This window comes from Mus caroli, chromosome 18, assembly GCF_900094665.2.
Source record: "Mus caroli chromosome 18, CAROLI_EIJ_v1.1, whole genome shotgun sequence".
Taxonomy (NCBI): domain Eukaryota; kingdom Metazoa; phylum Chordata; class Mammalia; order Rodentia; family Muridae; genus Mus; species Mus caroli.
The window spans coordinates 58610960-58624268 of record NC_034587.1 but is presented as its reverse complement, the minus strand read 5'-3'; the positions used below and the strand labels follow the sequence as shown (position 1 = coordinate 58624268).

At 47.8% G+C, this 13309-nt stretch overlaps 1 protein-coding gene across 5 annotated transcripts in view; it reads left to right on the top strand.

Annotated features, from left to right (window-relative positions):
* Ablim3 (actin binding LIM protein family member 3) overlaps positions 1–13309 on the top strand; it is a 119301-nt gene that overhangs the window by 92582 nt on the left and 13410 nt on the right. The window contains exons 9-17 of one of the 5 annotated variants that reach the window (XM_029471984.1): positions 401–472; positions 2312–2467; positions 3988–4017; positions 4544–4670; positions 5396–5494; positions 7380–7427; positions 10006–10140; positions 10761–10825; positions 13100–13247. In XM_029471984.1, the coding sequence (XP_029327844.1) occupies positions 401–472; positions 2312–2467; positions 3988–4017; positions 4544–4670; positions 5396–5494; positions 7380–7427; positions 10006–10140; positions 10761–10825; positions 13100–13247 (880 nt within the window). The remainder of the gene's footprint in view (positions 1–400; positions 473–2311; positions 2468–3987; positions 4018–4543; positions 4671–5395; positions 5495–7379; positions 7428–10005; positions 10141–10760; positions 10826–13099; positions 13248–13309) is intronic. The other 4 variants (XM_029471982.1, XM_029471983.1, XM_021150359.2 and 1 more) reach the window with 4 other exon arrangements.

Genomic DNA, 13309 nt, shown 5'->3' with positions numbered 1-13309 from the left:
AGGTGGGTTGGGGAGGGGGGGAGGGGCAGGTATAGGGGGCTTTGGGGATAGCATTTGAAATGTAAATGAAGAAAATAACTAATTAAAAAATGCCTTAAATAAAAAAATGCTGGCTACAGATAACTAGAAAATAAATTCATATTTTACCCCAACGGCCTGAAGTTCTGAACCTGCTGGATCTCATTCACACAGAGATATTGGCTAAAAGGTCCTAGAATAGAGAGGACAGTGGTAGCCAAAATACTTTAACAATACTGCTATAGTGACTTTAGAACTGCATGATAGCCAGGCAGTGGTGGCGCACGTCTTTAATCCCAGCACTTTGGAGGCAGAACTGCATTATGACCCTGCTGAGCCTGAACTTCTGCCTCTCACCCCTCTGTCTTCATCTTTCCCACAGCACAGGCGGACATCTGAAACTTCCATCTCACCCCCTGGTTCCAGCATCGGGTCGCCTAACCGAGTCATCTGTGTATGTACCGCTTCTTAGCACTGGTGGGGCTTTGGTCACCCCTGACCTAGCACCTGAAATGTTTTTAAGGTCATTTGGGCCAGGCCCACTCTGTTTTGGATGGCATACCAGATCTTGAGGATACAGAAGGGCCCGGGGACCTCGTTCTCTAATAAACCAAGAGCCACAGGGGCAGTTTAGAGTTCAAGGAGCATGAGAAAGTGTAGTGATGAAAGAAACCTTCCTGCATTCCAAAATCAATTGCAGCCTCCTCCTTTCCCATTCCTTAACTGAGACAAGACAGCAGCTACAGGGTCTGATCTAAGACCAGGCAAGACAACAGCGAGGGGGTCAGAGTGGTAGGGAGAGATGGGATGATGTTGGTAAATAAGAAGTGATATGTGATAAAGAGGCAGGCAGGAGAAGATGCAACTAAAAAGGATTTACAAAGCTAAAGGAGACCTTTCTAAACATGTGAGAAGGCTAGAAACAAAGCAGACCCCGTAAGCTGTCTAGGCTCCCAACTTCAAAGACAGTCACACACGGGCAGAAGAGATGAGAGTTAAGCTAGGTGCCCTCAGAGGTTCCCGGTTACTTAATGTATGCATTCACTTAGTGGATACTGAGCTGCTGCTCTGGGATAAATACTGTGTTCTGTGTTGGGGAGATGGTGGTGAACTGATCTGGTACCCTCGTGACACTGGACATAGAATGGATAATCAGTTGTGACTATGACAAGTAGCAGAAGGAAAAGTCACCGCACACCCTTACAATACTGCGAGCGAAGGAAGAAGCCTGACCACCCAGAGCCAGCTGAGAAAGGGCATCCCAGAGGAAGAACTACTGAATAACAGAAGGGATGGGATGACAGAAGGAAGCCAAGGGCGGCAGAGCCAGGGAGCAATGAGAGAAGCAGCCCGTCTGACCACAGGCAAAGGAGCCAAGTCCAAGAATGTGGGAGTGTTGGACAGCAAAGAACCCAGCCGCAAGGAGAAAACCCCACGCGTAGTCCTCAAAGCTGCCAGGCGCAAGAGGGCTTTAACACCATGGCACGATCATTCAGACTCCCATCCAGTTTCCTCTTTGACCCTGGATAATACCCGCCAATGGCACTATTTCCTGTCCTCTCTTCCCCTGGACAAGTGAAAATAAGAGTTATTGCTGGAACTTCAATATTGGTCAATACTGCCATGTGCCTCTCTCAGAAAACAAGTTACTTTTTTTTCTTTCTTTTTTATGGGGTTGGGATTAACTTCGTGCCAGACGCCTGTGGCAGTAAGCTATTGAGCTACATCCCCAGGACAGGACAAGTCACTATTATCACAGGCTGTACTCATTACAAATTCCCATCCGGAACATGAGAGAAAATAGGCCCCTGACTTTCAGAACGGCACCAGTCATAGCGGAATTGGTGGGCTTAGTTTGGGGACCCGTACAATAAGAAAGTTATTGGCAAGCACAGGCTAGTCCCCAGAAGGGAATTATCAAGGTGGCTGCAGCTAGGGATGCCATCCTGTTGTGGGGTTGTCAGCAGTCAGCATCCAGGAATAGAGTTCAGACTGCAGTCTGTGACATCAGTTGTGGGATGTTTGTCCCTGTTTGCACGTCTAGAAGATATCAATTCTTCCTTCAGAGAGGTATGGTGGCCTTTGGAGGAGATCGTTCTGGTAAAGCCTAGGGCCTCACAAACAATGATGTTTGACAGATGGCCTCTGGGAGTGTGGTTATTCTAACATCTACAGCTCTTCCCTTCATACCTAATGGCTGTTCTTAGTAAAACCTGGAGCCCCTTGCTTCTGTTTCCTCTCTCTTTCCCTCTTATCTTTCTTCTTCTCTCCTGTCCCTTTCCCTCTTCCCCAGGCTAAAGTGGATAATGAGATCCTTAATTACAAAGACCTGGCAGCTCTCCCCAAGGTTAAGTCCATCTACGAGGTGCAACGCCCCGACCTCATTTCCTACGAGCCTCATTCCAGATACACCTCCGACGAGATGCTGGAGAGATGCGGTTATGGAGAGGTATCTCGTCTTGCCCTCTCTGGGACTCTTGAAAGAGACAAGGTCCTGCTGGAGTCCCCAGCCAACTTCATTACAGTAGTAGCCCCTAGTCCTTTCTAACCTGGAATTTATAGCCAAGTTTTAAAAACCAAGAGCGCTCATCCAAAAATCTGGCTTCAGCTAAAGCATTAAATGTGTATGCCCGTCATAGAGAGGTAAGTGGTATGGTAGCATGCCCTGTGGACAGGACTAGGCTCTCCATCCTTCCCAGTCCTCACCATGCCCTACTGAGCCAGCATACAAGCTGAAAGTCTAGAACTATTCATTATTCCAGCTGCTGCTTTTCTTACAGTAGAGAAATCTTGCTGGAACTCAAGCCCATGTCTCTGATACCATACCAGGCTCAAAAGGCAGTGAAGTTCCTAAACCCTGGTCAGGCCTGTTCTCTCCATATTAAACCTTACTTAAAACCTCGTGCACAGAACAGGACATACATTTATGAAAATGCAGTATCAGGTGGATTTAGAAACCATTCTATGGCTACTAGAAAAGGGAGAGTTCTCTGGAGAAGGCAGGATAGCTATCACAGAATAGGTCCTGACCAGTCATGTTCCAAGAGATTTCTCACCCCATACTAGGTCCTTGAACTATAACAGTGGGCAACAAGATCCTAGCCTGGGGAGCAGGCTTTCAGATACCTGTTTCACCACCACCACTCACTGGCTTGTATTCTTGGGTAGCAACAGAACAACCAACAGGAGTTGAGTTCTATCTGGCAAAAGAGTCCAGTCCTGAGAGCCTCTGAGTTCTGGCTCCTAAAATGGGCCAGGAAAAGAGGATCAAGTATTCGTAGACTCCAACTCTGAATCTAGAGACCAGGGCCTTTGGGTCAGAGCCGAGTACCAGATGGTTTCAGTTCACTCACAGAGAGTCATTCAGAAATGTAAATTATCTGTTGGCATGTAAATGTTAGATTTCACATAAGAATCTACATTTCTTACTTGTCTTAGACATTAAGAGTCTGGTCAACGTTGAGTAGGTGTTCCAACATGACTCTGGTCATAGCTGAAATGAACAGCCTGGCTCAGCAGACTGAGTCTCCAGCTTGCTCTGCTCCACACCATGCCAGCCTTCCAATGTACAGCAATGGCCTGGTCCTTTCAGGGCCCTAAATTTGGATACTGTGCCCTGGACTTTGTCTTCATGAACCATAAAGGAGATGTGAGCCAGGAGAGAGAAAGGGGGGAGGGGGGTTGAGAAAGTAGCTCTGAGCTCACAAGCCTAGCCATTTCCTGAGAACCCTAGTTTGGCCCTGAGCCCTCATATTAGAAGGGGGAGTCATAGGCACAATACCACTTTCCAACAGTTCCGATATTCTAGGATTCAAATTGAAATGTTGTCTGGATAAGGGTCACCTCAGGCCCTCTCCTTACCACTATTTAACCATCTTACAATGTAATCATGTTCTCTCCCTTCCTCTTGCCTGCCTCTCTCTCCCTTTGCTCCCTCTGTGGCTGCCTTCAAATTCTTCGCTTCTAAAGTCACTGGGAACACTATCTCCTTACTCCCAGGTAATTAATCTGATATGTAAAAGACATATATATATATATATATACATATGAATATATGTGCATATATATGTATATATATATATATATATATATATATATATATATATTATTCCTTTATGATGAACAAAAGAGGATCCCTGGTCACAACTCCCCTGCACCACAGGACCTATCTGATCCCAACCCAAAATGTTTCGCCTAACCAAGCAATGGCATGAAGGATGGAAGCGGCTGGGAAAGAACCACTTGTGTGCCTCTGGAATCCCTAGTCAGACTCCAGGCACTGGCTGTGTAGGTTCTAGGCAGGGGCTGTGAATGGCGAATGAAGCCTAAGAATTCGTTCCCATCCTCCTCAGGTTGTATGTGTGTGACTCGAGCCTGAATCCCTAAAATTTCAGACTCCATAGCATGCTTTACCTGACATACATACATACATACATACATACATACATACATACATACATACACACACAAACAAAAGCCTTGCACCGAGGGTCTTGCTCATGGTTCTGCCTCCTCCCTCTCCCAGGACATCTATGAGAACCTGGACCTCCGGCAGAGGCGGGCCTCCAGTCCTGGATACATCGATTCCCCCACCTACAGTCGGCAAGGCATGTCTCCCACCTTCTCCCGCTCGCCTCATTACTACCGCTCAGGTAAGGCAAGGGAAGCCCCAAAGAGAGATGAAGGGTTGGGACAATGTGGTCACATAGTGTCTGTGGGGTTCAGGGACAATAGACACTTTCCAAAGCCTATGGCCACTCAGGTGACTCGTGGCCCTGACTGAGTCCCTAAGATGGGTCTGTGACACTTGAGAAACAGCAGGAATGTGGGTTGAGAACTGCCAGGAGAGGGCATGTCAGGCAGCCCAGGGACCCTGGTTAGAGGAAGAATCAGTCCTCTATCTCATCCTTTGACCTGAGCATCCACAGAAAGAAGCACAATAGCATCATGGCTGGAGTCTGGTCTTCACCTGAGGGCCCCAACCCCACTCAGCCAGTTAACGTATGTACAAGTCACCCTGTAGTAAGGGGAGAAGCAAGTGTTTGTAGAAAGGAGAAACAGGGAGGAACCTAAACATGGTGGGGCTGAGAGGATAATAAGCAAGTAGATATCGTCTTGGCAGAAGCAGACTTGGGGGAGGGGGGCATCACATGAGGGGAAAGGTCAAGCTTGTTTCGGCCGACATGGTGCATGAGAGCACAGACTGCTTCCACTCTGGAGCTGAGCACACCGGAGCACCCAGCCTGGCTCACCCCTGCCACCGCCACCGCCACCGCCTCTGCCACCACCTCGCTGCTTCCTTCAGTGCTACCGTGTCTAATGCCTGTTTTTCTCTGTGCTTCTGTTCTCTCTGGGGATCCCTGCCTGCACGCTCCAGGGCCTGAGAGTGGCCGGAGCTCCCCATACCATAGCCAATTAGATGTGAGGTCCTCCACACCAACCTCTTACCAGGCTCCCAAGCACTTTCACATCCCAGGTAGGCGCTGCCCCCCCCCCCCGTTCCTGGCATGAGTGCATGCTCCATGGGGGTGCCAGATGCCTGAGCCACCTGCTTGATGCTACACAGGCACTGAGGAGAAGTCTGTTCCTGGGGGACCCCTTCCTAACCAATCACCCACACCTTCCAGCCGCAACATGCCTATGAGCTTTGGTCTACTCCCTCCATATGAACCAACCTTGATCATGACCATCAGGAAGGGCTAGGGAAGCAAAGGCTCAAGGGGCTCGCATGAAATGCCCAAGTATTACATCGCTGATGGACAGAGTAAAGGCCAGCTATGACGGATGCTTGACTTGGATTTTTTGCCTTGAACCCTGACCACACTGCTTGTAAGCTGGTGGTCTGGGGCCCATCCCTCGGCTTCACTGGGTAGGCAGGTAGTATTCTAGACCCCAAGGCTGCAGTTGGACTTGTTCCAGTCCAGGTCTCACCTTCATAGTACAGTTAAATGTGTGGAGAGAGCCATCCGCCCAGTTAGCTCAGGTGTTAGTGTGATACTCACAGCGGATGTGTGAATAGCAATGGTGAATGAATTTAAAAAGAAAACCATAGAAGCAAAAGGGTAGTACAAGGTGATAATAGCTGCTATAAACAGAAAAGAAAAACAAAGCCAGAGTGCTGTGAAGGAATGGATAGAGTAAGGAAGGCTGTGTTGGTGTGGCGGGCAAGGAAAGACTTCTTGGAGGAGGAAGGAGCATCCAAGTTAGTGCTGTGACAGCCCCACAGCCAACTGGGGGCAGCAGAAATAAAGTCAGCACGCCTTAGTGTGGCCTGGTAGGAAGTCCAACCATGGATGTTCACCACACTTGCTTTCTAATGCTGTGATAAAAAAAAAAAACCTGACCAAGAAGCAAGTAGGGAGAGAAAAGGGTTTATTTAACTTACAGGTTATAGTTGATCATTAGGGAAAACCAAGGCAGGAACTCAAGGCAGAAACCTAGAGGCAGGAACTGAAGCAGAGACTGTGGAAGAGAGCCGCTTACTAGCCTGCTCTCGTTGCTCACCTAGCTTACTTTATTTATATATGCATACATAACTATATACATGCATGCATACATACATACACACATATATACATACATGCATGCATACATACATACATACATAACACAGTATCACTTGCCCTGTGATTATACTACCTATAATGGATGGGTCCTCCAGTCATTGATCAAGGAAAGGCTCCCTCACAGTGTCAATGTCTCCACTGAGGTTACCTCTTCCCAGAGGATGCTGCCTTGCATCAAGTTAACAACAACAACAACAAACAACTAACCCACATTATGGGGTCTGAAAGAGCCAGTTCTAGACCATTTTCCAGCTGGGCAACCCCCACTCACTCGCCCCTCGATTGTTGATCCTATTTCTGTTCCCTACACCATTCCCAATGGCCCCTGAGGGGTTCAGCATGTCTCTGAGGGAGGCTAATGTAGACAAGGCTGAAACCCTGCTACTTTTGCATGGAATGAGACAAGATGTGGCCACCAGGGGCAGAATCGGTGAACACTTCCGGCACCAGGCCTGCTTAGCGTTCCCTCTCTCTTGCATGCCCATCATTTATTTAGCCCACCCACATCCCCTCCCTTGATACCATTTGTAATGCATCCACCCTCTACCCTGCTTTACCTGAAACCTACCTGTCCGGGTGCGAACAAAGGAAGAAAGAGACTAGGAAGCCCGGCAGGGGAAAGATGGCGGCCCCTTGGAAAAAAATTGCTGACTGGCTCTCTCTTCTCAGATCAACTGATCAAGTGCTGTCTTCTCCTCTCTCTCTCTCTCTCTCTCTCTCTCTCTCTCTCTCTCTCTCTCTCTCTCTCTCTCTCTCTCTCTCTCCTCCCCACTGTCCCTTCCCGGTCTCTGGCAGCTGGAGAGAGTAACATCTACCGAAAACCCCCGATCTACAAACGGCATGGTATGATCAGAGGCAGAGAGAGCTTGGCCAAACAAGGGGGGCAGGGGAGGGGTGATAACCAACAACGCAGATGGTTCCCAGAAGCGAGATGATGCAAGGCCGCACCATCGTCCTTCTTGCCACCCTCCCCCGAGTCACTCAGGGTAGCTTTGGGTGTCAATGTCATTTCAAAAGAGGAAAAAAATTATTCATGTCCCCCGAAAATCCTTTCTTACCACCTCCCCAACCTTGGCCACTCCTTGCTGCTCTAAATACCATGATCAGAGCGACCCTGGAAAATGCCTGAACCCCTAGGAGATCTGCACTCAGAAAGCGGGTTATTCACACTGCTCACTAGGGTTATGTGAGCTGTGTAGATCCTTGTACTGAGTCCGAGGCCTCTGCTTTAAGGTTTTTCTCCTGCTTTCCTGAGTGCAGACGGAGGCTCACAGATGAGAAAGGAGCAGGAAACCATCTTCTCCTTTCGAATTTCGTTTTCCTGGTGCTGGAGCTCAAACCGGGGGGCCTTGTGCATGCTACATAAGCACCCTCCTTCCCTGGCCCCTCGTTAATTCATTTATTTGGTGTTTAAAAAAAAAAAAAAACAATGGTCTGTGGAATGTCTGTCCCTTAGAAACTAATTTTAAAGGGGCAGATTCACCAGCTTCCTCCATGACCCAGAGCCCTTAAAATTAGAAACACTGAGTTTGCAGCCTAGAAATCTTCTCTTGGCTGCTTTACCCATGATTTCTACATATCCTCCAGTACCAACGGCATCCATGCTGGGACCTCCTGTTCCTTACTACAAAGCATTCCTTAGGCCTCAGGCAAATAAGCATACCTTTCCCTTTGATGAGGCAGCTCACTGTCAATAGCTCACTGTTCAGGTTAGATAGCAGAGGAAAGCACAGGCTTGGATTGGAGCTTGGAAATGGAAGTAACCCTGTATTGTGAACCCAGCTAGTTAGATGGTGGAACAGGTGGGATGAGTATAAGTACTGGCTCTGGGCACTGAAGACCAGAATATATTTTTCAGGGTTGCGGGTGGGACAGCTGTTGCTAAGAGAGTCAAGTGAATCTCTGTGAGTTCAAGACCAGCCTGGTCTACAGAACAAGCTCCAGGGTAGCCAAGGCTACACAGAGAAGCCCTGTCTTGAACACACACACACACACCTACACACACACACACACACACACACACACGGGGTGGGGGGGTTGCCTTAAACTCACTGTACAGTCCCAGGCTGGCCTTGAACTCCTGGTTGTTCTCCACAAGCCTCTCGACTGATGGGATTACAGATCTGCACCACTTTGCCCAGCTAAGATCCTGCATTTAAACAGATGTCTTCAGTTTTCAGAGCTGGTGGAGCAGGGGCCCCACAGTAAACCTGTTGTATTTGTAAACAGGAAAAAACTTGCTGCCCCTCACAAAGATAGTTTGTCTTTACATACAGAAAAGGCTCCCTACAACCCAAGTTTCTTAGGACTTGGCAGGTTTTCCAAGAGGGTTCCAAGAGATAGCACCAAAGCAGGCTCAGGAGGAGTCCAGAGTGCAGTCCAGTGGTTGCATCATAGGAAAAGTCAAAATGCCATCAACCAAGAGAAATAATCCAGGACTCAGGTCAAGGGAACAAGGGAATGACAGACATTCCTGGGCTGAACCTAAGCCCCTCCCACTCCCATGCCAGGATACGCTGCTCAGGTCCTTGGAACAAACCTTGTCCCTAGCAGCCTCCCTGTAACTCTCCCTCAGAGGGATTGACAAGCCATACCGACTTCTCCTGCCCTGCTCTCTGCCCTGTCAGTCTGTCACCAGTCTGTGCCCCTATAAAGTTGCACAAATGTCTGCCCTATAAATGTGTGTCCCCAGCAGTAAGTATTTTGGTCACCCCTGTTGTAGGAAGTCAGGTAGAACCCTAGCTAACATACAATTCTAATACTTAACCATAAGAAAACAGGCAGGGAAGGCCGGGATGTGCTCAGGATTGAGCTCAAATCAAGCAGCAGAGCTGGAACCAGGGATCTGCGTTGTTCCTCACTCCCTGCTCAGGGCCCCTTCCTTCAAGACACCCAGCCTCCTCAAGCAGGACATGGAGACAGCCGACCTAACTCAGCAAGCACCTTCCCTGTCTGGCAATTCCTTCCTCACTGTGGTTCAAAGCCACAACAAAGGAGGCTTCAAAGATGTCAGAAAGAAAAGGGATAGATTCAACTAGAAACTTCAGGGTTTTGTTTTGTTTGTTTTGTTTTGTTTTGTTTTGTTTTTTGAGGATATGGTTTTCATGTATACCACTACATTCCATGGAATGTGCTGGAAGAAGCCCAAGTCGAGTTAGTCCTATTAACAAACGAGCTGGGTGGTCTTGATCAAGCTCTTTCCCTTCTCTTCCCTAAAATGTAAGATGGGGGGAAGGGGGAGTCATCACCCAGGGCTTCTCCAGCTCCTGTTTCATGCCCCAGGCTCTCCCACCAGAGACCTCTAACCTTAAGTAGCCTTGCCTCCTGGAACTGGAGCTTGACAGACAGAGAGTGCATGTTCAGTATGTTCGGAGCTGAGACACTCTGTCTTCTTAAAGTGCTGTCCTTGGGCCCTTTACAGGTGATTTGTCCACAGCAACCAAGAGCAAAACAAGTGAAGACATCAGCCAGGCCTCCAAGTATAGCCCAGCCTACTCGCCAGACCCCTACTATGCTTCAGAGTCTGAGTACTGGACCTACCATGGGTCCCCCAAAGGTAGTATCACCACAGGGCAGCAAAGGGCAGAGCCCTACCATCTGTATCAACGACAGTCACCCACTCCTTCACACAATCATTTCACAGAGAATGCTGGAAGGGGCTACCACTGAGATTCCTGCTGCTTCCATAGCAGGTGTTAGATGCCAGCCCCAGATCCTAGGGATATAGTGGGGAGCAAAATCCTAGGGATATAGTGGGGAGCAAAATGCCAGGTTCCTGCTCTTGGGAAGGAGACCTAGGGTCTAAAGAGGGGAGGTATAAATCCCCTAGATACCATGACACCCCACCACACTGCCCAAGCTGTTCCTTTCTGTTGTGCAGAGGAGTTTCCACCAATGTCTACTTTGACTCAACATTGGCCTTTACTAATTGAATCTCCTTTCTAAACAAAGCTTTACAGAACCTCAGGGGTGACTTCATTGCCTTCTAAGAAACCTCCATTCAGAGAAAGGGTATAACACAGAAGCAGCCATAAGTAAAATAGACAGGGATCCTCAACTGCAAGAGCAGCAGTGAGGAGCCCCACCAGAAACTGGGGGATGGATGGAGGGAGGGAGCCAGAGGGCTGAACAGAATGCACATGCTGGCTGGAGTTAATCTCCTCTGTCCTTTAACAGTGCCCCGAGCCAGAAGGTTCTCATCTGGAGGAGAGGAAGAGGATTTTGACCGAAGTATGCACAAGGTGAGCCAACTACATCATGGAAGACAACACTTGGGTTCTTATTTTTCATTTGCAAATGACAGAAACCAAATTCAAACTCATCCTAGAAGAAATGCACAGTGAGTTGTACCTAACTGAAGAGTCTGATGGCAAGATGAGCTTCAGTTATGACTACACTCCAGCTGCTCAAAAAGAAAGTACTCTTAGAAAGATCAAAATTGTTCTCTTGACTTGTGGTGGTGGCCTCTGCGTTGGCTTCATGTTCAAACTAGTTGTTTGCATGTGTGGGAAGCAGATGCCAGTATCCTTCATGGCTAGCAGGGATACAAAGTGGCCTAACCACTGTAGAAAACAGATCAACAGTTCCTCAAAAAGTTAAACAAAAAAATCGCTGTAGGACCCATGTAGCAGCCCTATCTCAACAGATGATAGATAGATAGATAGATAGATAGATAGATAGATAGATAGATAGATAGATAGATAGATCGTAGGTATGAAAATAAGCATCCAAGCAAATATATGTTCATATCAGTGCTTATCACAATAGCCCAAGGCAGGAAACCCAACATCCACCAGTTTCCAAATGGATGCACAATGTGTGGGATAGCCATACAGTCTACTATTAATTATCTATTAAAAGGAAAGGAAGGACGAAAGAAAGTTCTCAGCTGGCAAAGTTTATCATGAGGACCTGAATTCAGATTCCCAGCACCTATGTGAAAGCCATGCATAGCAGTGCACATTTATAACCCCAGTAACTGGTGACAGAGGGGACAGAAACAGGTGGGTTCCTGGAGTTCTCTGGCCATCCAGTTGAGCTGAAACAGTAAATTTCAGTGAAAGACCCTGTCTCAAGAAATCAAAGTAAGAGCCGGGCGTGGTGGCGCACGCCTTTAATCCCAGCACTCGGGAGGCAGAGGCAGGCGGATTTCTGAGTTCGAGGCCAGCCTGGTCTACAGAGTGAGTTCCAGGACAACCAGGTCTATACAGAGAAACCCTGTCTTGAAAAACCAAAAAAATAAATAAATAAAATAAAATAAAATAAAAAAAAGAAATCAAAGTAAGATAGAAAGTGACTGAGGAAGTATCTTAGTTAGGGTTTTACTGCTGTGAACAGACACCATGACCGAGGCAACTCTTGCCCAAAGACAACATTGAATTGGGGTTGGCTTACAGGTTCAGAGGTTCAGTCCATTATCATCAAGGTAGGAGCATGGCAGCATCCAGGCATGCGTGGTGCAGGAGGAGCTGAGAGTTCTACATCTTCATCTGAAGGCTGCTAGCAGAATCCTGGCTGCTTCCAAGCAGCTAAGAATAGGGTCTAAGAGCCCATGCCCACAGTGACACACCTACTCCAACAAGGCCACACCTCCAAATAGTGCCACTCCCTGGGTCAAGCATATACAAATCATCACAGGAAGAAACCCAATGTTGACTTCTGACCTCTACACATACATATGTGCATGCACATACATAGGCATTCATGTGCACATATATGTGAACATGTATACACATATACAAAGGAAGTGCTGATAAACCCCTCTCTATGAGTGAGCTTTGAAAACAAGATAAGAGAAATAAGGTCTAAAAGCTCACATATGTTTGTTTGAATGCTATGGAGGTGGATTTTACACAGCATTATAAATCTGCTAAGTATCATTGATATCATTCACACTGGGTCCCAACAGCTTTAGTCTGAAAAGCATGTTGTTAAAAATGATATCTGTGCTGCTTTTCTTATCCTCACTCCTCAGACAAGACAGGAACTGTCACATGGTGTCTCCCTTGTGCTAGTAAGTTCATGAGAGGTGACCCAAGCTGCAGCATGCAGGAAGTGATGCTTAGGCTATATGCAAATACCACACCACCACTGTCTATAAGAGACAGCCTAAGTGTCTGAGGATCTTCATAGCCCTGGAGTTGAGAACAATTCCTAAAACAAATGCCCTGTAGCTACTGAGCAATGACTGGGTTTCAGTCATTCGGTTTTGGATTGTATGACTTTTCATTTCAAGGAAAAGAGGGAGATGGGTGCCCATTATTGAACCAATGACTGTAGACAGGGCAATATGATCCTATCACTAGTTAGACCTTTTGGAGGACCCAACACCAGAGCTTCACCCAGTCCTCAGGACCACTTGGGAAACAGAGATGGATTCACAGAGGAAGTCATAACCATTGCGAGGAGGGAGAGTTTGGGAAGGGTCAGCAGAGGCTCCTGTCAGGTCCAGAGACTCAGGCATGCCTGATCCTGCCCCATTGCCTCCTCCTGACTTCACACCTCTCATCCCCCAGCTCCAGAGTGGGATTGGCCGGCTGATCCTGAAGGAAGAGATGAAGGCGCGGTCAAGCTCCTATGCAGATCCTTGGACCCCTCCACGGAGCTCCACCAGCAGTCGGGAGGCCCTGCACACCACTGGCTATGAGATGTCCTTCGATGGCTGTAAGCACTGCTCTGTTCTGGCTGTCTTGGCTGCTGGCTCTGTGCCAGCCCCACCCCACCCC